This window comes from Euprymna scolopes, chromosome 37, assembly GCF_053919585.1.
Source record: "Euprymna scolopes isolate OS-2025 chromosome 37, ASM5391958v1, whole genome shotgun sequence".
NCBI lineage: Eukaryota > Metazoa > Mollusca > Cephalopoda > Sepiida > Sepiolidae > Euprymna > Euprymna scolopes.
The window spans coordinates 31,983,744-32,007,464 of record NC_136518.1 but is presented as its reverse complement, the minus strand read 5'-3'; the positions used below and the strand labels follow the sequence as shown (position 1 = coordinate 32,007,464).

The 23,721-nt window shown below is 33.5% G+C and overlaps 1 protein-coding gene across 5 annotated transcripts in view; it reads left to right on the top strand.

The window, feature by feature from the left end:
- LOC145261120 (von Willebrand factor A domain-containing protein 3B-like) overlaps positions 1-18,455 on the top strand; it is a 290,745-nt gene extending 272,290 nt beyond the window's left edge. For all 5 annotated transcript variants that reach the window (XR_013864415.1, XM_080119364.1, XM_080119362.1 and 2 more), the window contains 2 exons: positions 16,819-16,869; positions 17,659-18,455. Coding sequence is in view for 4 of the 5 variants with exons in the window: in XM_080119364.1 (XP_079975490.1) it covers positions 16,819-16,869; positions 17,659-17,869 (262 nt within the window). In the remaining variant the exon portion in view is untranslated. The remainder of the gene's footprint in view (positions 1-16,818; positions 16,870-17,658) is intronic.
- The last annotated feature ends 5,266 nt before the right edge of the window (positions 18,456-23,721 follow it).

Sequence of the window (23,721 nt, the reverse complement as noted above, 5' to 3'; positions counted from 1 at the left end):
AGGACCCTACAACAGTACGTAAGAGATTTGGTAAAGGTAAATCTACAGTTGTTTTACGCCGTTCTCTACTCCAAAATAAACGTGAAGTTGTTAAGAACCCTGGGCAGACAAATGGAGAAGGCTTTGTCCAAACCGAATTTAAGAATGTCTCAAGAAGTACTCGATGTCGCCTTCTGAAATAAGTGGCAAAGTCTGTTAAGCCATGACAAAGCCTTTATTAAAACGACATCACATACAAAACCGATAGAAATGGGCAGAGGACAACATGAAAACAGATTTTTCCAAAGTTTTGTTCACGGATGTCAATCTTGGTGGCCCAGATGGCTGGAGAAAGGGATCGGTCCTAGATGGACGACATCGTCATCAGCTTTAAAGGCGCCAACAAGGTGGTGGTGGGATAATGATTTGGGCTGGGATTATCAGAGGTACTTTAGTTGCCCCATGGAGAGTCCCAGAAGGTGTAAAAATGACGTCAAATGCTGACATAGCTTTTCTGAAGGAGCACTTTGAACCATGGCTGAAGAAGCAAAGGTTGACGTTCAGAAGAACCATTATTTTTATGCAGGATAATGCTCCCTCGCATGCAGCAAACAAAAGCAAAGAATATTTGCAATAACTGTTCTCTGGGCGACGGAAGATGGAGTGGCCTGCAAATTCACCAGATTTTAACCCAATTGAGAACCTTTGGAATATGATGAAGCGACGCCTCTATGCAAGTGGCTGCCAATTTAAGGGCAAAGATGAGTTGTGGGATGCTCTCCAAGAGGTATCGCGAGGAATAACTGTTGACGAAATCACAAATTTGACTAATTCTGTGGACCAACATCTTTTACAAGTCATTCATAAAAAGGATCGCATATGCCCTACTAATTATGTCAACATAGAAATTGCTATGTAGTTATTGTGTTCTAAGGATATTTTCCTAGTTTATGTAACATTTGAATATTATTTCAATAAACAAGTTATGGGTATATTGTGTTTTTTTTCTCAACCTCGTTAATAACTTGACACACTGAAATCAACAGATATTCCTATCTTTTGCCATAGTTTCGCTAATACTGCTTTAAATACTTTTATTTTCGGACTGAGTAGCTGACTAGTATCGTAAGCACTTTCTCAAAGTTTCATGAATTTTTATTCACTCTTTCCTTAAATATTTAAAAAAAATGTAAACTCGTTAATAATTTGATACGCAGTGTATGTATTGCAATTTAAGTAAAAATGATGTATATTTTTATTTAGAATTCCGTTTCTTATATTGACAGTGTTAGGTTCGCTTTATTATTAAAAACCATCTTTTATTCGTAGCTACTACGCATGTTCTTCACCTATTAAAGGTATGGCATCGTTAAAAAAATGATGGCGTCGCTGAAGTATTTAATATTGCATAAACGATTTATTAAAATATTTAGAAAAAGTGATTCCTCCTCCTCCTCCTCCTCCTCCTCCTGTTCTCTCTACCAAACATATAAAATCTGTAATGCCATATGCATCTGTGCCAAGATATCTAAAAATCTAGCTTGGGATATAGTGTGCTCTGAGAACGGATAGCTTTGCAAGGTATCGCAAATTTATTTATAATGTTGGTTATTACATTGCCACGTCTTAAAAAATAGTTACGTAGTGTAGGTTAATTTCATAAACTATTTAAATTTAACTCCCCCTCTAAGTTATATTTTCTTTGTCCACGTGACATCGTGATCTATAGTTATTTTCATGGGACGCTTTTATCTGAGCTTTAATCTATGGTTCACCTTGCCATACTTTCACAAAAAACACTCCTTTTTCTTCAACGACTATCAATAATCTCCCCCATTTTCTATATGTGCATAAACTCAAATTCCATAAGCAAGGTTTCTTTCCTAGAACTGACAGTCTGTTAAACTCTGTTCTACTGGCCTGTTTTCCAGCTAACTACATTATGGTCGTCTTCAAATCCAATGTAAACAAGTATTTGTTGAACCGTCTCCCTGAATAATGTATTTATACCCTATTTCCACCACTAACTACGCTATTGTCTTGGTGACTACAGTACACCCATTTACTCTCATCCTCCTGTGGCCTTCGGCCTTTAAGATGTTGGGACTCCTTGTAATTTAATTATTTATTTCATTAAAGCCTAAGTGCCGAGAAAACACTTCCAATTTAACGAATTATTTCTATTTCTTAGAATATTTACTGTTTCTCCTTATTGTTCCGTTCCAATGTTATATTTAGGGGAGACAATTTAGAATTCATTCACTAGACACCAAATGGCAAGATGTTATTGGAGCGGATACATTACTAGTGTTATCAGACCGAGAATTATCTTAAAAGCGAAAGGATAGAAATAGAATTAAAAATAAATAAACTCACAATGGACCATAACATCGAATAGGACGCATTTTTGTTCATCCTCCGTGTGAAAAACATCTATGTAAGAACATATAAGTATTCTTGTCTGCATCATACCACACACGTTTTCAGTGAATATGAACGTGAAAAATGTGTCCAATACTGATAAATATAAACCCCGTGTATTAATTTATTGCAAGTCAGTTTTTTTAATTTTGAAATTGCTATGAAGTGAAATTTCGCACACTGAAAGAGCATAATTAGGTGCCTTATTTTCCTGATTTTTGTGGAATTTGAACAAATATTTTGAAAGTTATGCGAATTTTTCTATTTTTAAATAATTTTAAGTGTGTAGCACTTTATTGCAGGTCCTCCACAATGCCTAGAAAGGGTCGATTAATAGCTAGTGAAAAGGAACGTGTTGTGGCAGGCATTGCAGAAGGTTTATCTCTTGTAGATCTAGCCAAGGAACTTGGAAGAGATCGAACAACATTGTCTTTATCGTTGAAAATCCAAACATCAAACCAACGAAGGACAAATAAACAACGAAGTCAGTTTCTACTTGTTATGTTAGAATTCACCATCAACTTATCAAGCACCCTAGCAGCAACAGTGCTGCTATATTTGACAACGCACCTTCTTTGTCCAGAAAGACACGCTGCAATGTTTTAAACGAAATTGCAAGAAGCATTAAGCCAGGAGCAAGACCTGTTTTAAACCAAACTCATAAGGAAAAACGTTTGGCTTGAGCTCAGAAATACATAAAAACCAGCTTTGAAAATGTTCTTTTCACCGATTAGGCAGAGCAATCCTTGATGGACCAGATGGGTGGACCAAATCTGGAATTTTCTTAGATTTCCTACTCCTCCTCGTTAAGCCAAGGCTACGACATGTTTTCTTAAGTCATAAGGCATGAGTGGAGAAAATATGATGACATATCTACCTGGTTCTGCAGATATAAACGCAATAAAGCAGCTCTGGTCAATAATAAAGATGAAAGTTTATGAAAGAGGTGTTCAATTTTCGTCGAAGGATGAACTTTGGAGGAAGATTTTGAAAGTTTCCTATAGCATCACATCATCTCAAATTCGCCGATTGACATCATCAGTTGACAAGATGCTATTCAAAGCGATTTTGAAGCATGGGAGTTGTTGATAACTTAATATTTCCTTAAACAAAACATTGTGATTAATGTGCTTTTTGGTTGATATTGTTACTGGATATAAATAGAAATATGAGGTTAGAATATTGTTTTATTAACGAAAATATACATTTTTATACATTTGCAATAAAGTGATACACAAAATTATCAGAAAATAGAAACATTAGAATAATTTTCAAAATATTTGTTCAAATTTCATAAAAATCAGGGAAATAAGGTACCTTGTTATGCTCTTCCTGTGTATCAAATTTCAATTCGCTACGTTTCATAGCAATTTCAAAACTAAAAAAAAATATTGACTTGCAATAAAGCGATAAACAGTTTATTTCTTATTTAGCATTCATTATATGTTGGGTGGCATTTTTTGAATACCAGACACGATGTTGTTAGATTTGCCAGTATCTCTAGAAATACGTAATTTTTTGTCAAATACTTTTAGGAAACTCTATGAAATCATCTTGCTTCAACTTACAATGTACCCTTCTCTAACATAATACGAATTACATGAGCCTAGGAAAACGTTTACCTTCAACACTCTTATATTTCCATTGATGAAATGCTTTATTTTAATATTAGCAAAGTCTTCACCTTGAAAAATGGTGTGCACAATCTCTAGGTCGAAGACCATCATCATATCAGGTTTGGCCATGATCGAGCCAGTGGTGCGGGCTATAGAAGAGTGTATATAGATAGGCTATGACCTTGACCATTGACCTTTACTTTAGAAAATGGTTTGCACTATTTGTAGGTGGAGGACTATCATATTGCCAGGTTTGGTCATGATAGGTCCATCGATGTAGGCTGTAGAAGAGTATATACGCATAAATATGTGTAAAATTACGAGTATATATACACACAAACACACACGGACAACACAAGTATAAACACTTACACAACGTTTAAAATATGGTGCCCTAAAAAGCTGGTTTACTTAAAAGTCTTATTCATTCATAATTTTTTCGCATCGCCAAACATTAAATCAGGATGTGATCAATCTGTTTAATTACAACGAACGGGTTTCAATCCTTTGTTCACAAGGAAGAAATCATGTTTCAATTTATTAACAAACAATATGTTTATTGCACAAAATAAAACCATGTCTTTGTTCGTTTTGAAAGAATTTTTTGGGCTGAATATTTTTTCATTCTTTCTTACAAAAATAATATTTAACTTTAAATTCCCCGATGCACGAACGGCAGATGATTTGCCGATCCGGAGGAGCATTTTTTTTCCTTTTTTATTATTCCTTTTTATTTTTAGATGCCTCAGCTTGTCAGTTACGCTTTTGTTTGAAATAGATTTGTCATCAATAAACGCGTAGATTAAATCCATACACGTTATTTTAGATGCATTCAACAATCCGTGGAAAAGATTTTGGCTTTCCGTCAGGCGTATGTTTGAAATTCGTCCAATCTATCACTTTGTTTTAAATCTTATTTTCATCGATGAACGCAAATATTGAATAGGCGCAATTTTTTTTATTAATGAAATCTTTTGAATTTGTAATTTTGAAGGTGTGAAATTGTAACGGTAAGCTTTAGTCTGATGCTTTTGGAAGCGGGACAATATAGAGACAATTTATTTCAATGTGATAGGAATGCAAATGTATAATACAATTCAACCGAGGCAACATTAGACTTTTTGAACTCAGTTATATTTTATACAATAGAATGTTATGAGGACTAGAATTGCATACTAAATGCATAAATGTTTTTTAAATGATTCATTTCATTTGTGTGTTTCGTATTTGATGTTTCTCTTTTGAATTATGTTCAATTCATTCATTCTCATTAATATGAAAAATGCTCTCTGTTCTGATATCAGTTAGTTTGTAGAATGTCCAAATTTAGTGCCAATGAGGGCGAGAGAAAAGTGATATAGATTGTAAATAATACGAAAATAATTTCATTGAAATTTTCCTCATTTTTTATATTTAAAATATATTTCTCATTTGTTATTATTACCTTTTCTTGTTAATCGTTACACCTCTTTTTTGCCTTTTTTACTCTCCGTCTCATGGACTTATCTGGTGTTCTTCTTTAAAACACTTTACTTACTGTCAATCACACACACACACACACGCACGCACGCACGCACGCACGCACACACACACACACACACACACACACACACACACACACACACACACACACACACACAGAATGGAATTAAGACCAACAAATATTCCACACTTCCATTATTTTTATTGCCATCGAAATCAGTGAATTTGCCCATTTTTTAATCAAATCGATGGATTACATTCTCTAGTCGGGAACCCAATACATACCTCTCATAAATGACTTATTCGACGATACATTGCACTGTAGAGAAGTTATGGCTGATTTTGTAAAATTATTTTTCATGTATAATGGCTTGAATTAAAGTTTAAAATGCAAAAGTTAAGTATCATGGTTCGGTTGTGCTTTGAATGAAAAATATTCATTCGAACGGATTCTGAATCATCAAACATATTACTGTTGATTTTATACACCGTCCACACTGCTTTTGCAGTGATAACACTTGGTAAATGCACTTATGATGAACTAAACTGTGTTTTCTTTAATCGGATTTTTTCGATATAAAGAGCCTAAGAAGCCATTACATAATTACATATTTGTGTGAAAATTGAAGAGTTCATAAAGAACACAACTCTCACACAAAGACAAAGATCCTTATATATATATATATATATATATATATATATATATATATATATATATATATATATATGTATATATATATATATAAAAGTGAACGTGTCTTCCTGTGTGTGTCTGTGTACATTTCCCTGCGCAATAACTCTGTCAATTTTTAGTCTACAGACTCGAAATTTGATATACAGCGTACTGAGATTTGGGAAAATCGATGTGATTTTCGGACAGAAAATTTGCTGTTAAGGTGTAAAAGTTCAACGATTTACCCTTTGAGAACTCTACCAAACTCCTCCGACAATTTTGGGTCTAAACACTTGACATTTTAGATATTGGTTCCTTGGAAATGGATCCAACTTAATAATTTGATTTGAACCCAACACAATAAATATTAAGGGGGTCATAATAGGGGTCAAAGTTTAAAAAAAATACCGTTTTTTTTTTAATTTGTTTTTTTTTTCTCAGCATACACCTCCAAACACCCGGGAAACGCCTGGCAGCGATTGCTAGTATATATATATATATATATATATATATATATATATATATATATATATATATATATATATATATATATATATACTAGCTGTACCCGGCCACGCGTTGCTGTGGCTCAGTTTGTTAAGATGGAACACATGTGAAAGTAGAGAAACGTTTGATTCTTTTTTTCAAGAGAATGTACAAATTATTTTTTTTTAACAGATGTTAAGAAAATAAACAGAAAAATACTTCCATCATTAATTATGCAAAAAAATAAATAAAATGTTGATTTAGTGTTTCAATATACTTATAAATTACGATAAAATTTGCTGAGTATGCACTGTTTTACGGTTGTTGTAAAAATGAAACGGAAACTTAAATTTCGCTTCATTTTAATCTTTCTTAATTTTTTAATTGTGCCCCCCCAAACAATATAATCAAAATAGTAACATTCAACAATTGTACTTTATGTATATAAAACACAAAATGGGTGTTTGTATTACTGTACACATAGATTCGAAAAAGTTGTCAAACAGCAAATATATAACAAATAAATGTTATCAAAGGAAAGATAAGTTACTTTTCTGCCAAACTGGATATATTTTTTGTGTTTTTATTCAATGTAACATATTTATTCAGCTCGAAAAACATACAGTGTTTACCTATGTATTCGAAAATTCAAGATGGCGTCTCACACCCTCTTTAACACCGTAAGTATGGAAAAAGGTGTTATAAATAAAAACTATACAAAATATTATTAAAAACCCGCCGAATATATGTCAACCTATGTCACGGTAACATATATTGAGCAAGTTTTTAACAGTATTTTATCCGGTTTTTTATTTATAACATCTTTTCCCACACTTACCGTGTTAAAGAGAGAATCAGACGCCATGTTGAATGTTCCAATACATCGGTAAACACTTATGGTTTTCGAGCTAAATAAACATGTTACATTGAATAAAAACACGAAAAATATATCCAGTTTGGTAGAAAAGTAACTTATCTTGCCTTTGATAACATTTATTTGTTATATATTTCTTTTTGGACAACTTTTTCGGATCTATGTGTACAGTAATACAAACCCCACAAAATATTTATCAAAAAAAAAAAAAAAAAAAAAAAAAAAAAGTTAATAACGAAAGGGAAATAATTCCATTTTTAAACGAAAAAGTCAGTTTACCTAACTTACTGTATTAATGCTATTTTTTTAAGCAAGAAAAAAAAGGTAAATATCCAGATACGCTACTACAGAACACCGACCGCTCTAATTTGTTTTTTCATAGGTAATTGAGGTCGCTGACAACGAATCTGATAGTCAAACTTGGGGCAAATTTACCGTTTGCATGGTATTTACCCCTGAACCCACGAACTTCTTTCCACCATTTTGCAGCTTCCGTTTATGCTACGCGCATGCACGCTGTAGCATAAATGACGGCTTCACCAAGCAAACTACGTTGGGGGGGGGGGGGGGGATTTTTTTTTCCAGGACATAGAATTTTCTAATTTTCAAAAATACATTATAGCGCTTTTTGGGTGGAAAATTTAAAATTAGCTGAAAAAGAAATAAAATAAGAAAAGGAAAGCACACCAAGTTGGCGTAGGGGGGGGTAATTTATCTGTTTTTTTTTACCTGGAACATCGAATTTTCAAATATTCCGTAAGTAACGCACCGACATTTACCAATTAGAACACCATTTAACATTTTCCGAAGCTTTTACTTTGTACATTGGGCGCGCGAGCGGGGGGGGGGATGTGATGTTGGCGCGCGCGCGCCCCAACATCACATCCCCCCAACAAATTAGAGTGGTCGGTGTTCTGTAGTAGCGTATCTGGATATTTACAAAAAAAAATATTTAGGTTTGGCTATAAATTCCTAAACTCATTTAACCCTAAATAATTTAGGTGACTGAAATAAGAATCTAATTGAATTTTTAATTTTTTGAATAGTATGCGAGAAATTCATTTTTCTTCGAGTTATATTGAATTCATTAATACGGACTTTAGGGGCTTTTTTCGTAATGTTACTGTAAAAATTATTTTTATTGTTACAAATTACGATGCTTTAAAAAAAAGCAAAAATAAATTCTTCCGTTTTTTATTTACTACTGAAAACTATAACTTTAGTAAAGGTATTTTTTGTTTAAACAAAATAAAACATTTTCACCAAGAGTTAAGTAAAAATAATTAGTTCATTATATTCTGCGATCATTATTTGAAAAATACTGCAATTTTCATTAAAATTCGTTAATTTCCTGATTTTTGGTGAATTTTTAAGTTAATTTTTAAGTACAGTCAAAATGTGTATACACTTTGAGCGTCGGCATTCATTTTGCGACCACGTGTGGTTAATTTAAATTAAAGTTCAATCACATGGTTACATTATCAATAATCATGTAATTAAACCCATTGAAAATGTACCGATATTGTAAACACATTCTGTTTACATTAAGCCTGTAGTGTTTTTTAGTGATGCAATGTTGTCAACTGAGATTTAAAAAAAACCCCGCGAGATCAGGAGAAAGAAATGTCCAGAAAATCGCTAGATTTTTAACTTATCGTCTGAAATTTTCGAAAATTGCTAATTCTCCTCCCCCCCAAAAAAACTCCATAATGTTCCGTATTTTCTCACTATGGGTTTGTATTACTGCACACATAGATTCGAAAAAGTTGTCAAAAAACAAATATATAACAAATAAATGTTATCAAAGGCAAGATAAGTTACTTTTCTACCTAACTGGATATATTTTTCGTGTTTTTATTCAATGTAACATGTTTATTCAACTCGAAAACCATACAGTGTTTACCGATGTATTGGAACATTCAAGATGGAGTCTGATTCTCTCTTTAACACGGTAAGTTTGGGAAAAGATGTTATAAATAAAAAACCGGATAAAATACTGTTAAAAACTCGCTCAATATATGTTACTGTGACATAGGTTGACATATATTCGGCGGGTTTTTAATAGTATTTTGTATAGTTTTTTATCTATAACACCTTTTTACAAACTTACGGTGTTAAAGAGGGTGTGAGACGCCATCTTGAATTTTCGAATACATCGGTAAACACTGTATGTTTTTCGAGCTGAATAAATATGTTACATTGAATAAAAACACAAAAAATATATCCAGTTTGGCAGAAAAGTAACTTATCTTGCCTTTGATAACATTTATTTGTTATATAAAAAAGAATATATATATATATATATATATATATATATATATATACATATATATATATACATATATATATATATATATGTATATGTGTGTGTGTTGAATTGATTATCTTTTCATGTTTAAAATATATTCTGAAACTTCTCTGACCTACCATTTCTTACAGCAACACAACAGCCGATTGCTAAATAAATCTATCTATTCTAACCCTAACCTGATATCTATTTTATATAATACACGTGTTTAAGTCGAGAAGGGAAGATAATTGTTACCCCCATTTAAAATGCTCTTTTTGATAGAGGAAGTCAATCAAATACGGACTGGCGCATAGCTTCTCGCGTCCTTCCATGCAACCTTTTTAATTTATCACGATCGGATAATAAAGCTAACCTCGGAAGAGGTACGTCTAACCATGCATGCTTCACATTTTAAGCTATGAAAGTTACTTCGCATTTGATTTTCCTAAACCAAGAGGGACGAGTTTACGCTTCTCTAAATCCAACATGTGGCTACTTTTCGTAACAAGTTAGGAAATTCACTGTATCTTAAATGGTATGTGACTAATACTTCCACGCAGCAATATGTTACGACCGGGCGGCGCCGAGTATATAAAGCGAGTAATATATATATATATATATATATATATATATATATATATATATATATATATATATTTTATTCAAAGCAAATCTAAAGCGGTTTCACATGGACCTTGAGACATGGGAGGACGTGGCTGGGAGCAGGTTGGCATGGAGGAGCGCTGTCCACAAAGGTGCTGCGCTTTATAGTAGTGACCTAAATCAAGCTGCTGAGGATAAACGCAAGCACAGAAGGACAGATTATTAACCAGACACACCCAACCCCACCCCACCACCACTACCTTTATCTGCCCAAATTGCACAAGACAAATTGGGTCTAGGATTGGGCTCTATGCTCACCTGAGGACCCACAGAAGCCACAACGGAGGACAGTCTTACTCGGACACGAGTGACCGCCGATGATGATGATGATATATATATATATATATATATATATATATATATATATATATATATATTCGCTAGGACATATATGACCTATGCGAACAAAGAAACAAGTAAACAGAAAGGAATACGAACTTATGAAAATTATGGAAATAATATATAAACGTGATGGAGAGATGAAGGAGAAAAATTAAATGTTCCACATATCGCCATTCGTTCAACACTTCCACGGTCTTATTAATTTGAAGGAAAAAATCACGCAGAAGAATTCTTGAAATAAACACGAAATGTTGATGAACATCTTTTTTTATTACTCATGTTCACAAGGGATATCGCTACTTGGACGTAAAGAGGTTACTATTTGAGAACATGCTTAGGAAAGATTAACAAAATATTGGTTTATGTTACATTTACACTTCTGCATATAAGTACAGCCAAGGAAGACGGTAGCAGGAAGGGAAACTGTTCAAGGGAATAAACTATTAGAATAGAAAGCTTTCTAGCATTTAGGGACCTCAACAGTGAAGGGGTGAGATTTTGTTGCTAAGCAGGTATATCGTAGAGGGGGCACGAGTGCAACGAATTCATGAGAGCACAATCCATTAAAATATTTGTAAAACCGGAACAGAATGCAACATTGCGGCGATGGGACAGGGGTTAGATCTTAGTTGACAAAGTGGACCTATTATTAGATTGAAAACTTTTTGGGCCCTATCCAAGAGGGAGAGGCTTGTAGCTGATGCACCAGCTCAGTCGTAGCAACAATACTCCATGCCTGGGAGAATGGTGGCCTTGTAGAGGTACAAGATGCTTTCAGGTGTGAGTATTCTAGCTTGAACCCACCTTCTTTACAGTAGCCTTTACAATGTTCTAAATGCATTTGTTCCAGTTCATATTGCCCGAAAATGTTAGGCCGAGGAGTTCGAAGGAAGACTTCTCAGGTAGGATATGTGATTGTTAAGGAAGAGCAGCTTAGTCTTACTAGCATTAAGTGTTACCATCCATATGCGGACCCATATCACTACGGTCTGGAGGCCATTCCTTAACGAACCTGCTATAGTCTTAGATTTATTTACATCTGTTCTTCCCTCATAACTTGTATAGAAAAAGGGTTAGTCGTGGAAAGTGTTCCGGTGTGGAGACGTAGATTAAAGATTAGATAGATCTCTTGAAAGAGAAAAAAATCATGTGTGTGTGTTAAAGTTATGGGCCATAGCCATGATGCATTATTTGTCTACTTGAAATTAGTTGTAGAAACGTGTGTTATAAAAGATTAAACTGTAGAATAAGAAAGAGAGAGGAGACTAATGGGGCGTTAATTAAGAGGGTTAGTCCTTTCACCAGAATTCTTACAAAAAAAAAAGGCCATCTTCCAGAGATTCAGTCTGGCAGTGTGTTAAGATAGGTTTTGTACCGAAATTCATCCGATAAGTATTGGAAAGCAAAAAAAATCGATCTTAAAAATTCCTATTCTCTCTTATAGATAAAAGGATAATTTTTACAAGGGAATATTTTACATTACATCTGAAAAGGGAGATAATAAAATGCCAGCAAATCATTTTTCCTTAAAGACATATTTATTATAATCTGAAGAAATAGCTAAGTGGTAGAGCATTTAACTACATATTAAATAATCCCCTGTTTAATCCTGTGTGTACCTCACAATTTTATTTTAATATTTTTTTGTTAATTGAGTTCAATTTATGATAAAAGAAGAGGTATCATTTAAAATCGCCGCAAATCATTTCTTCGTTTGCATATTTTAAAACTAAACATATATCAGAAGTGACTTTTCTAAGGCATTCATCGTCAAGCCTAAATATTATCTGACGTGATATTGTAAACAAACATGACGGAATTTGATGAACGACATTATTATTATTATTATTATTATTATTATTATTATTATTATTATTATTATTATTATTATTATTAATGATACCAATCTCGTGAAAATCTGTCGCTTCTGTCGAAAGTTTTTGTGAGACATACATACATACATTTAAACAGATATATATATATATATATATATATATATATATATATATATATATATATATATATATATAAATCTCACCTGTCTGTTTAAATATATATAAAAGAGTAAATAGTTTGGTTTTATCGAGCTTTTACATCTGGTTGAGATTACTTTATAAATATTAATTCTTTAATACTTATAATATACTTTAGTTTTACCATCTTAGATCATTTTGATAAATTTAATTGCAATTCTATTTTATTTTTTATTTTATTATTATATATATATATATATATTAATTTTATTTATACAAACATTAATGGCTACATATGTGCATACATGTTTCTGTAATCACCCACGTTGGTGGATTACGTCTTCAGGCCAAGAATTACCGTCGAAAGTGATATTTTCACCAAATACATTTTCCTATTTCGTTTATCAAGTTAGCATGCAACCTGTAACTGTAAAAAGCCTGAGGAATGCCTAATAAAAAATGAATGTCTGACCTCATCAGTGGTATACCAAGCTAGGATATTCCCGGTGGAGAACCCAAGGGACGAAAGATTCTACACAGGGAGTACCCAAATGACTTTCAAAAATAGATTCTATGGACATACACGCTCGATGAGTAATCAAACATATGAAAAGGACACTTCCTTATCGTTATATTACTGGAAATTAGTTAGAGAAAATAAAACACCTAGTATAGAATGGAAGATTATTAGGAGGGCCAATACTTGCCACTCATTGAACTCACCATGTCCATTATGCTTATCAGAAAAACTTGAGATAACTAGGTTTAAAGACAGAGAAAAATTATTAAATATTAAAAAAGAAACTGCTATATCCTGCAAACATTTCAGAATTCACGCACTTAAAGGACTCTAAATTAGTAGACTAGAACAACTATGAGTACAACTAACCCCCATCAAATAACCCCCCACAAAGAGGATAAGTGAGGTCACAACTATGATCATACCGGTATGGGTTACGTAAGTCGCTTAATATTTTACTTCATCGAGCAGTTATGGTATTACTAACCGAAACAAGTACCTGTATGAAGGTATATTTGTAACCAAACGAGTAATAGATTGTTTTTGAGTGAACCTCGTAATAATGTATGCATATGGATATTTTTGGGTGTGTGCATGTATGGATATAAGATCTTTGTATACCCGGGTAGGAAAAGTAATTTATAAAAAAAAAAAAAAAAAAGAATGAAGAAATATATAGATGAAAGAAAGTAAGGAATGAAGGGTGAATGAAAGGAAAGGGAATAAGGAAATTGGGGTGAATAAACAAAGATGAAAGTAAGTACTACAATATATAAGCTTGTATACTCGGTTTGTATAACCTAAATACTCTGATTTCTGTCATGTGTCATTATATATTATTATTGTATCGTGATACATCTTATGTATATCTGCCTTACCCTCGAAAGAGTGTTCGCTTAATATGAGGATAGGCCTATGAACTTCATGCTGAATTCAATATAAACTTTTACGCAGTGTAAATTTTTACGAAAAGACTTATAACTTAGGAAAATGTAACAAGCGGGTGGGGCTATGAAATATAACTATGCGTGTAGAGTTTGATAGAAAAAGGGAATTTATATGGTAAATGTATTCATGTCTGTTTCTACTTTAGATGTATCACTTGGTGGCAAGGTACAGGTATATATGTATATGTCTATATTTGTGTGAGTATGTATGTATAAGTGTATTTTATGTATGCATGTATGTTTGTATATTTATATATATGTGTATCTATATATCTATGTGTATGTTTGGATATGGATGTATTTCTGTGTGTATTGTATGTAGATGTATGTATATGCATATATATTTCTGAACTATTAGAATAGGCTGCCTCGTATATGATTGTTGTAACAATATAGACTACAAGAATGTATGAATGTCCGAATGTTGTTTATATATATGTTATATGTGTATGTATGTGTATGTATATATGTATATATATATATGTATATATATGTATGTGTGTATGGGTGTGTGTGTTTATATATATATATATATATATATATATATATATATATATATATATACACTCGTCTGGAGTGTGGTAGCATACTATTGAATGTACGAAGGGGTTACCACGCTACAGAAGTAAAGAAAAACGCTATTATTCGTCTCTGTATGTCTGTAATGTGTGTGTGTATATAAGCGCGGGTGTGGCAAAGTGTAGGCATTTATAAGTATATTGATATATGTATATAGGTACATGTGGGGTTTAGATAACTTTCGTGTTTTATATTTATTCATAGTTTGTTTGTGTATTTGTTTTAATTTAATTTTATTTTTATTTATTTTTATTTAATTTTATTTATTTTTGTTTTGTTTTATTTACCTTAATGTAATTTTAACTCTATTCCTGCGTAGTTTCAGAGTTATTGTCTAGTTTCAGTATGTGTGTTGTGAATAAAAAAAAGCGTACAGCATGGATTCGCTTTTGGATATACGTATTAATGTGTGTGTGTGTGTGTGTGTGTGTGTGTGTGTGTGTGTGGCGGTGTCTGTGTATGTGTGTGTTGTATGTGTGTTACACGTGTGTATGGGTGGATGTAGATTAAAAGGCGCTGGTCAGTACTTAGCTGACCATCGCTAAGGTTCTTAACTTACAAACTCCAAGACAAGAAAACTAAATTCTCAAGTACCTTATGCCATAAAAACCAAAAGTTAGCTTGGAAGGGGAAAGGGAAATGAAAAAGATGTTTATTATCTTCAAAGACCTCACTCATCCTTTTACCGTTTTTTATGACTCCCACCAAGGTTGCATGCTAACTTGATAAACGAAATAGGAAAATGTATTTGGTGAAAATATCACTTTCGACGGTAATTCTTGGCCTGAAGACGTAATCCCCCAACGTGGGTGATTACAGAAACATGTATGCACATATGTAGCCATTAATGTTTGTATAAATAAAATTAATATACCTGCTCTGTTCACTCATTGAGCACTATATTGGTAGGCACATGTTGTTTCATTGGATGTACTTCTAGGAAACTAAACTCTACTGGCTATATATATATATATATATATATATATATATATATATATATATATATATATATATCCTATGTTCTTATCATTCTGTCACTCTCTATTTCTCTGTGTGTCTGTCTCTCTCTCTCTCTCTCTCTGTCTTTCTCCTTCTTTATCTGTATGTGTGTATTTACATACAAATGTGTATATAAATGTACAAATGTATGTCCATATATCTCCATATAAATGTGTATATATGTATGTATATATGTATATGTGTCGGGTCATGTCATATGCTACTGGTACCATGTAACCCAGTACTACCTGCCTCATGGTCGGGTCACCGGCGACTAAACTTGTTCCCCCACCAGACTTGTTTGGTGAGGAGGGTAGCTAGTCTCCCTGAAGGATTAAAAACAAGACCTTCCAAAGGGCGAATGAACCCTTTTTCGGGGTTAACGGCGAACTAGCACCGTGTGTGTTTGTGTGTATGTATGTGCGTGTTGGGATGGAGAGGGCTCCCGGAAGCTGTGGTGAAGGCAACCTTTTTAGGAGAAGCAAATCTCTGATTTAAAAAAACATAAAGCGGGAGACCAGTACCTGCATTAAGCTGGTCTGCAGTTTAACTTGTTGCTGGCTATCTTGCTCTTGCTTGTTGCTGGATCTCAACATTTTGTACAGAGAGAGAGAGAGAGAGAGAGAGAGAGAGAGAGAGAGAGAGAGAGAGAGAGAGAGAGAGAGAGAGACTTAGCTGTCGTACAAAGCTAAGACTCTGTAACATCATCTGTGTATAGATACTCCCTCAGGCATTTGTCTATTAAAATGGGCCTGTGGCGATGGAAGTCATTTTTGGGCTCATGGACTTTAAGTGTCTGAGGGAATGGCACTCGTCTTACAAGACGTTGCAATCATTATATGTGTCTATATGTATAAATTAGTGCGTGTGCGTGAGATAGAGATAGAAAGATAGAGAGAGAGAGAGAGAGAGAGAGAGAGAGCGAGAGAGAGCACACATTCTTTTGTACATTATCTCTTTCTTTTCTATCGCAGATATTTGGATAAATTAATTTGGAAAGGTTTGCCGGAATGTTCAAAGGAAAAGTAAGTAATTAAGTGATCCAACTTGGGCTAAATAAAGATAAATTTCTTTTAACTGAGATAGTTAAAAATGTTTAACTCTGATAATAACTTATTGTTATAAATTAACTAATTTTCAATAAAAAGAAAATACGTACATTTTGTTTTATTCACGATTTTATGAATTGAAAAATATTGTAATGCTGTAATTTCTTTTGAATTTATTATTAAGAAATAAAGTATTTCAAGTTCAAAAGAAATAGAATTTTAAGATTATTGGTACGTTTTGATGAATCAGCAAGAAATTGTTCGTTAATTAGTATTCTGTCAATCGTAAATTCTATTATCCAAGAATGTATTGGTAATTGCAATTCTACGAATTAAAAATGACAATGATTTTCCTTGTACTAGAAAGTAATTAGAAAAGAAATAACATTTCAATACAAACAAAAGATACTGTGTTTCGAATATTCGAATATCTTTTATAAATTTGTATCCAATTGACTATGAGTAAATTAGGAATAGATATGATTAAGTGGGTGAAAACTCGGCCGTCCTCCACTAAATATGACTCGCAAAATATTGGTTCATTAAAATCGATAAAATCGATTATAAAATAAAACAAATAATTACAAAAACCAATATTTACTTCATTTGAATGAAGAAACAGATTTAGGTTATTAAAATTATTGCCGACATTGAAATAAAAAAGGAGCATTGTTTTCAATTTATATATAAATTGAAAACAATTTGCTTTTACTATTTATTTCCTACTTGTAATTTTTTATCCTTTATTTATTTGAAATTTTTCAGGTTTGAAAGAAAAGAACCGCTTCCGTATTTTAAGAACAAGTCGCGCCTCCTTGCGGCACTTCGTGAAAACGACTCGCCTGTCGCCCTTGAGGATATCTCATTACTTGAACGGGAAATTGAGAAAGGATTTAAATATTTACAAATATCACACGATCTTCAGAAAAGCCAACTCGGCCTGGATGAAAATGACCTCGGTACTGCAGCTGACTAATTTATTAATTCACTGGAATAATATCAGAAACCGACTAACAAACGGTAGATGTAATAATAATAATAATAATAATGATGATGATGATGATGACGACGACGACGACGACGACGACGACGACGACGACGACGACGACGAAGAAGAAGAAGAAGAAGAGACATTATAACGTGGGGGTTATGGTACGTACGATTCTTTTGTCATTACAAAAGAATTAAAATAGATTTCTTTGAAACTAACATCCACCTTTAAACCTGTACATCTGAATTCAGTCGGAGTTTTTCAATCTCTTTTCTATTTGGGAAATAATTAAAATAATTTGGACTAAAAACAATTATAATTTATGAGATAAACAGATCGTTATCCTGCGTCTATGCAAAATAGACACAGAAGATGAGTAATCACAGAAGATGAGTTATCACAAAATGTGTTAAAATCGTTAAAACAACGTCCAATCAAGGATCACTTGATCAGTATTCCTTACTGATTCATAGAACGCATAAAGGCTATTATTGAAGACTTTAATGAATTATAAAACAATATTTGTATTTTTATAGGTTTTCTAATAAAATACATTATTATTTGCTTTTCATCCTGTATATGTTATGTGCATTTAAAACAAGCAACTATTTAAAAAAAAGCAACTATTTAAAACAAAGCAACTATTTAAAACAAAGCAACTATTTAAAAAAAAAGCAACTATTTAAAACAAAGCAACTATTTAAAACAAAGCAACTATTTAAAACAATCCACAGACACATGTTTTATATGATTTTTATGTGATTGTTTATAAGATTGCTTGTGTGCAAAATAAGATTGCTAATATTTAATGAGAAATAAATGAATTAAATGAAATAAATGTCAAGTAAAATGCTAAAAAAGAAATTTTGCAATGAAATGTGGACGGATTATAGATCAGCCACTTTGTCTTTTCGTAGCTTCGAACTGTAATCGTGCCGAATGTTTGTTATATGCGTTGATAAAGAGAGACAAATAATGAATACTTAAACGTCGATATTCGATGAAAAATATATTTCTCATATGACAGATAATCCGTATGAATTGTACCGAGCAGCGTACACCGAAGTTAGCGCGAGAAATCGCTAATAACTGACGACAGAATGTCTTATGTAGACCATGATTTTTGTTTGGTGCCACTTTGAATGACATGTAAACATTCCAAACAAATTTTACTCTTATTTATTTGCTATTTCTTGATAAGAGAACATATTGAAACTCTCTACTTGTCTATATGCCTTTTCCTCCAACATGTAAAATAATTATTGATTTTTTTGTATGAAATCAAAACCAAACGTATATGAATCTACACTCTTATAAATTTGGGTTTATTTTGTGTATTGATATTCATATTAAAAAACATTTTTTCTATTTATTTAAAAGAAAATATAACTTTGTGATACATAGATCGTGGAATTGCATTCATCTGCAAAAGATCTAGCTGATTTGAATATTTTTTTAAACATTCATTTTAATTCTTTATTAGTTTTTCGGTTTTCTTATGGGATAACCAGATCTAGTTAGCTATTACGTGTAATTATATTCATGCAGATATTCTACATGATTTATACTGTAATATTTGTGTAAAGAGCTTATAGTAAGCACACACCTCTTTCTATGTATGCGTATATATATTTGTTTAAAAAATTTTGCCTATCAAACTCCTTTGTCAGTTTTTGGTCTACAGACATAAAGTTTAATGCATAGGGTATTCGAACCCATGCAAACCTTTATATGTGGGTTTTAACCGGGGAAAATCAGTGTTAAAATTTCAAAACTGAAATTTTCCAGATGCATGCGTAACGTAATAATTATTGGTTCATTGTTAAATTTTTAGCCTTACAGCAAACATGTCTTCATAGGTCAGGCATTAATGTCTAAGGAAAAAAAATCTTAAACTAAATGTTTTGGTTTCAATTCTCAGTGCTGGCGCACGAAACATTAAAATTTAAAAAAAAAATCATTTATAATATAAATCTCACCTGTCTGTTCAAATGTATCTATGTATGCCTAAAAACGTCGACAGAGGCGACGGATTTTCACAAGATCAGTATCGTTTTGAAGCTCTACCCTTCAGAGGACAAATATCGAAAAACTGGGCGTGGACCAATAGCGTTTCCTACTATCCGAATACCTATTTGGACAGGGTGCTTATTAAAAGAGACGAAGTAGACTTCTTATCTTGTCGCATGTTCACTTCGTTAGGTCAGACGGACCATAAACGAGTTATGGTCTGGCTTAAGCTAGGAAATAGGCTCAAGTTAGCGGGGTACTAGAAATTAAACACCTCCATTCTGGAGTAGAAGACCTCCGAGATAAGTTAATAGAATATATAAACATTCATTTTAACTTAACTATAACTGGACGTATACTAAAGATAATTAGATTCTTCTTAGACAATAGAAGCATACAGGTTGTCATTGATGTACATACATCCAAGCAGCATAACATTAATGCGGGAGTGCCTCAATCCTTGGACCATTATTATTCCTGATATTCATAAATGACCCCCCTGATAATATTGTATCCGGGATGAGTATATTTGTTGATGATACAACGCTCTATAATATGCATGAATACACATAAATCTAAGACAATGGAAGAATTGTTAGAAAATTACTTCCACACTATAGTGGAATGGGGCCACAAATGGATGATGACATTTAATGCTAGTAAAACTAAGCTGCTCTCCTTTAACAATTACAAGATGCCTCTCCGACCCCCTATATCCATGACAAATAGCACCCTACCTGAGAATTCTACCTTCAAACTCCTCGGCCTAACATTTGTGGGCAATATAAATTGGAACAAATACATAGAGGACATTGCAAAGGCTGCTGCAAAGAAGGTGAGTTCCCTCTATCAAGCTAGAAGACAACTCAGATCTGGGAGTATCATATTTAAATCCTTTCCACCATTCTCCCATGCATTGGAGTATTGTTGCCACATCTGGACTGGTGCATCTACCACTAGTCTCTCTCCTCTTAGATAAAGTCCCAAAAGAGTTGTCAATCTAATCGGTCCCACTTTATCAACTAAGCTCCTGTCCATTGCCGCAATGTTGCATCATCGTAACAGAGTTAATTTATTTTACCCTCAAAATAACTCAAAATATAGCCATTAGAAGTTATATCTCTGGCAACAAATGTGAGTACACCCCTTACGAAAAGTTGTCAATGTTAACATACATGTCAACTCTCAATATTTTGTGTAGCCACCATCATTATCCAAAACTGCCTTTACTCTCCTGGACATGGTGTTTACCAGAGCTTCACATGTCGCCACAGGAATGCTCTTCCACTCTTCAATTACCACGTCGCAAAGCTAGTGGATATTTGAGACTTTACACACTTCCACCTTCTGCTTGAGGATGCCACAAGCTTGGGAGAGATGCTAGTCTGGCGGCACTGATGAGTTGTGATACAACGAAACAGGACTGTATGTCGATGACTACAAATATATTTTAAGCCCCCCTCTTTGGGTAGAGCACTGTCGTAAATAATCTCACCCGCTACTTAATTGGCTGAAAATACGAATCTCGTTGTTTGTTTGTTTACGAACAGGCGATTTGAGCACTATAAAAGTGGTGGCGGGTGTCTATTTAAATAGACATTCCGACGAGTTATTACGGGCGTCGATTCCATGGTCGATTTGGAGAAATGCCGACTGTCAACACGACGGTCCTAGGTTCAATCCTTGGCTTGGGATAGATGCTAGTCTAGCGGCACTGATGAGTTGTGATACAACGAAACAGGACTGTATGTCGATGACTATATATATCCAAAATAATATTTTAAAAATGTGGAAATAGTAAATAGCGCCTTAAAATGGTCAAAAGTTAGATGTGGTAAATTGAGATCTAAGTAAATGTTCTTGGCATGATGTCATTATTCTTGCCTCTAAACCAAATCACCAATATCACACTAGAAATTTGTAGCCTGTTAGGGGGTCCAATAGTGAGCATGGATAATATTTTAAAATTAGAAAATAGTGAATTTGCAATCCAAAGTTAATCACTCACTGATTTCCTTTTTCTCTCTTTTTTCTCTCCAGCTTAAAGTTAAATATTATAAATAGTTGTAATTAATATATATATATAAATAGTTGTGTTGATATTCCCTATTATTTTACATTCCAATCTTCTGTTTTATAGGTAGTTTATTACCTTTGACTGTTAATAAGCACACACACACAGAAAGAGAGATAGGGAGGGAGAGATAGAGAGAGCGTATGGGAAGACTGAAAATACAGCATAGAGTGAAAGAAGGTACGATTAATAGACAGCAGCTTAACAAGAGATGCGTGGTTTAAGGAGTACTTTACCAATTATGGTTAATTGGAACAATTAAAGAGATTTTTGAAGCATAATTCTATCCCAACACCAAGAAACACTTTAGTAATTATTTTCTATGATTATTTTAATCACATGGAAAAAGTCTTAGAGAGACAAACGCTGTATTATAGTCTGATACTTCCCGGATTTATGAAAGTACTTAGTATATTTGTGTAGCTTCAAGCAATATTTTGTCGATTTTTATGAGAGTATAGTTTTGCCTAATCGAGTAGAGTTTCAGCCTCCAGCCATGGGTAAAATAGTCAGTTGGGAAAATATTATACTAAATTATCTCGATATATCGTATGAAACCAAGGAAACCTTTTTCACGAATTCAATATCACGAATTTCCAGTCCGTGCAATGACAGATAATCCATTTCGTTTATGAATTCCGTGTTTTTTTGGAAGGTGTACGAGCCTTTTTCTAGTGTCACACAAAAACACACATTCACATTCCAAGCTATGTCATATACATACGCGCACACAAACATACGCGCCCACGTCCACACATGTACACATATTCACGTTCGCGTACATACACTCACATTCACAGTATATACACACATGCTAACGCACATATATGTACTCCCACACGCGCATACGAACGCACACATGGACGACGTCACTTCTGCTTTCTGGGGAAATATACACATGTGCAAAACACCACCGGAAACGAGTATAAAACAAAGAGACAAGCTGTTTCTAACCCTTTTTAGAACCAACTCTCGACCAGAGAGGTTGGGCTAACCAGCCGCCTCCTTTTCGGGAGGCGCACGCTCGCGCGCGTCACGCCCACTTACTACTATGTATGGGGCACGAGCTAACAGACTGTATGTACACATTACCACTTTTTCTCTCTCTATCTACTACTGGTCCCTGAGAACACCTTCGCGTAGCTGACTACTAACTGATGTCAACTCTCATATCCTCTTCTTTGTCTACACGCTGGACTAGCATTCTCATTTCCACTACAACACTTATTTCTCTTCCCACGCGCGAACAAACGATAGTGAGATGAACACACATTTCCTATCCTTCTACAACACCAACCCCGCAACGAACATTGGTTACATTCGCGCGGACATGAACACATGTTATAACTAAAAAGTTCATTCTTTCAACAGCAAATAAACGACGTTTATCTTATCCATCAATTAAGTCTTTGTTTCCTTCAATTCTATTCGTTTCATTATTTTCTTGTGGCGAGCTAGGGTATTATATCCTGGTCCGCTACAAAGGAGAAAAAAGAAGAAAAAAAGAAAAACGTTTGGACACATAATACTCATTAGGACACGATTAAATCAGAATTTATTTTCATTTTGACAGCAAAGATGATCTGCTGTTATAAATTATCCACCATCCATCATTTGGATATGTCAACAAAATATGACATCATCACTAAAACAGAAAAAAAATTTACACCACGAAAATTTTGAAAAGTGATAAAATTATATTTTTTTAAAATCCTTTAAACTTTAAATATTCATCATTTATTATTTACACATT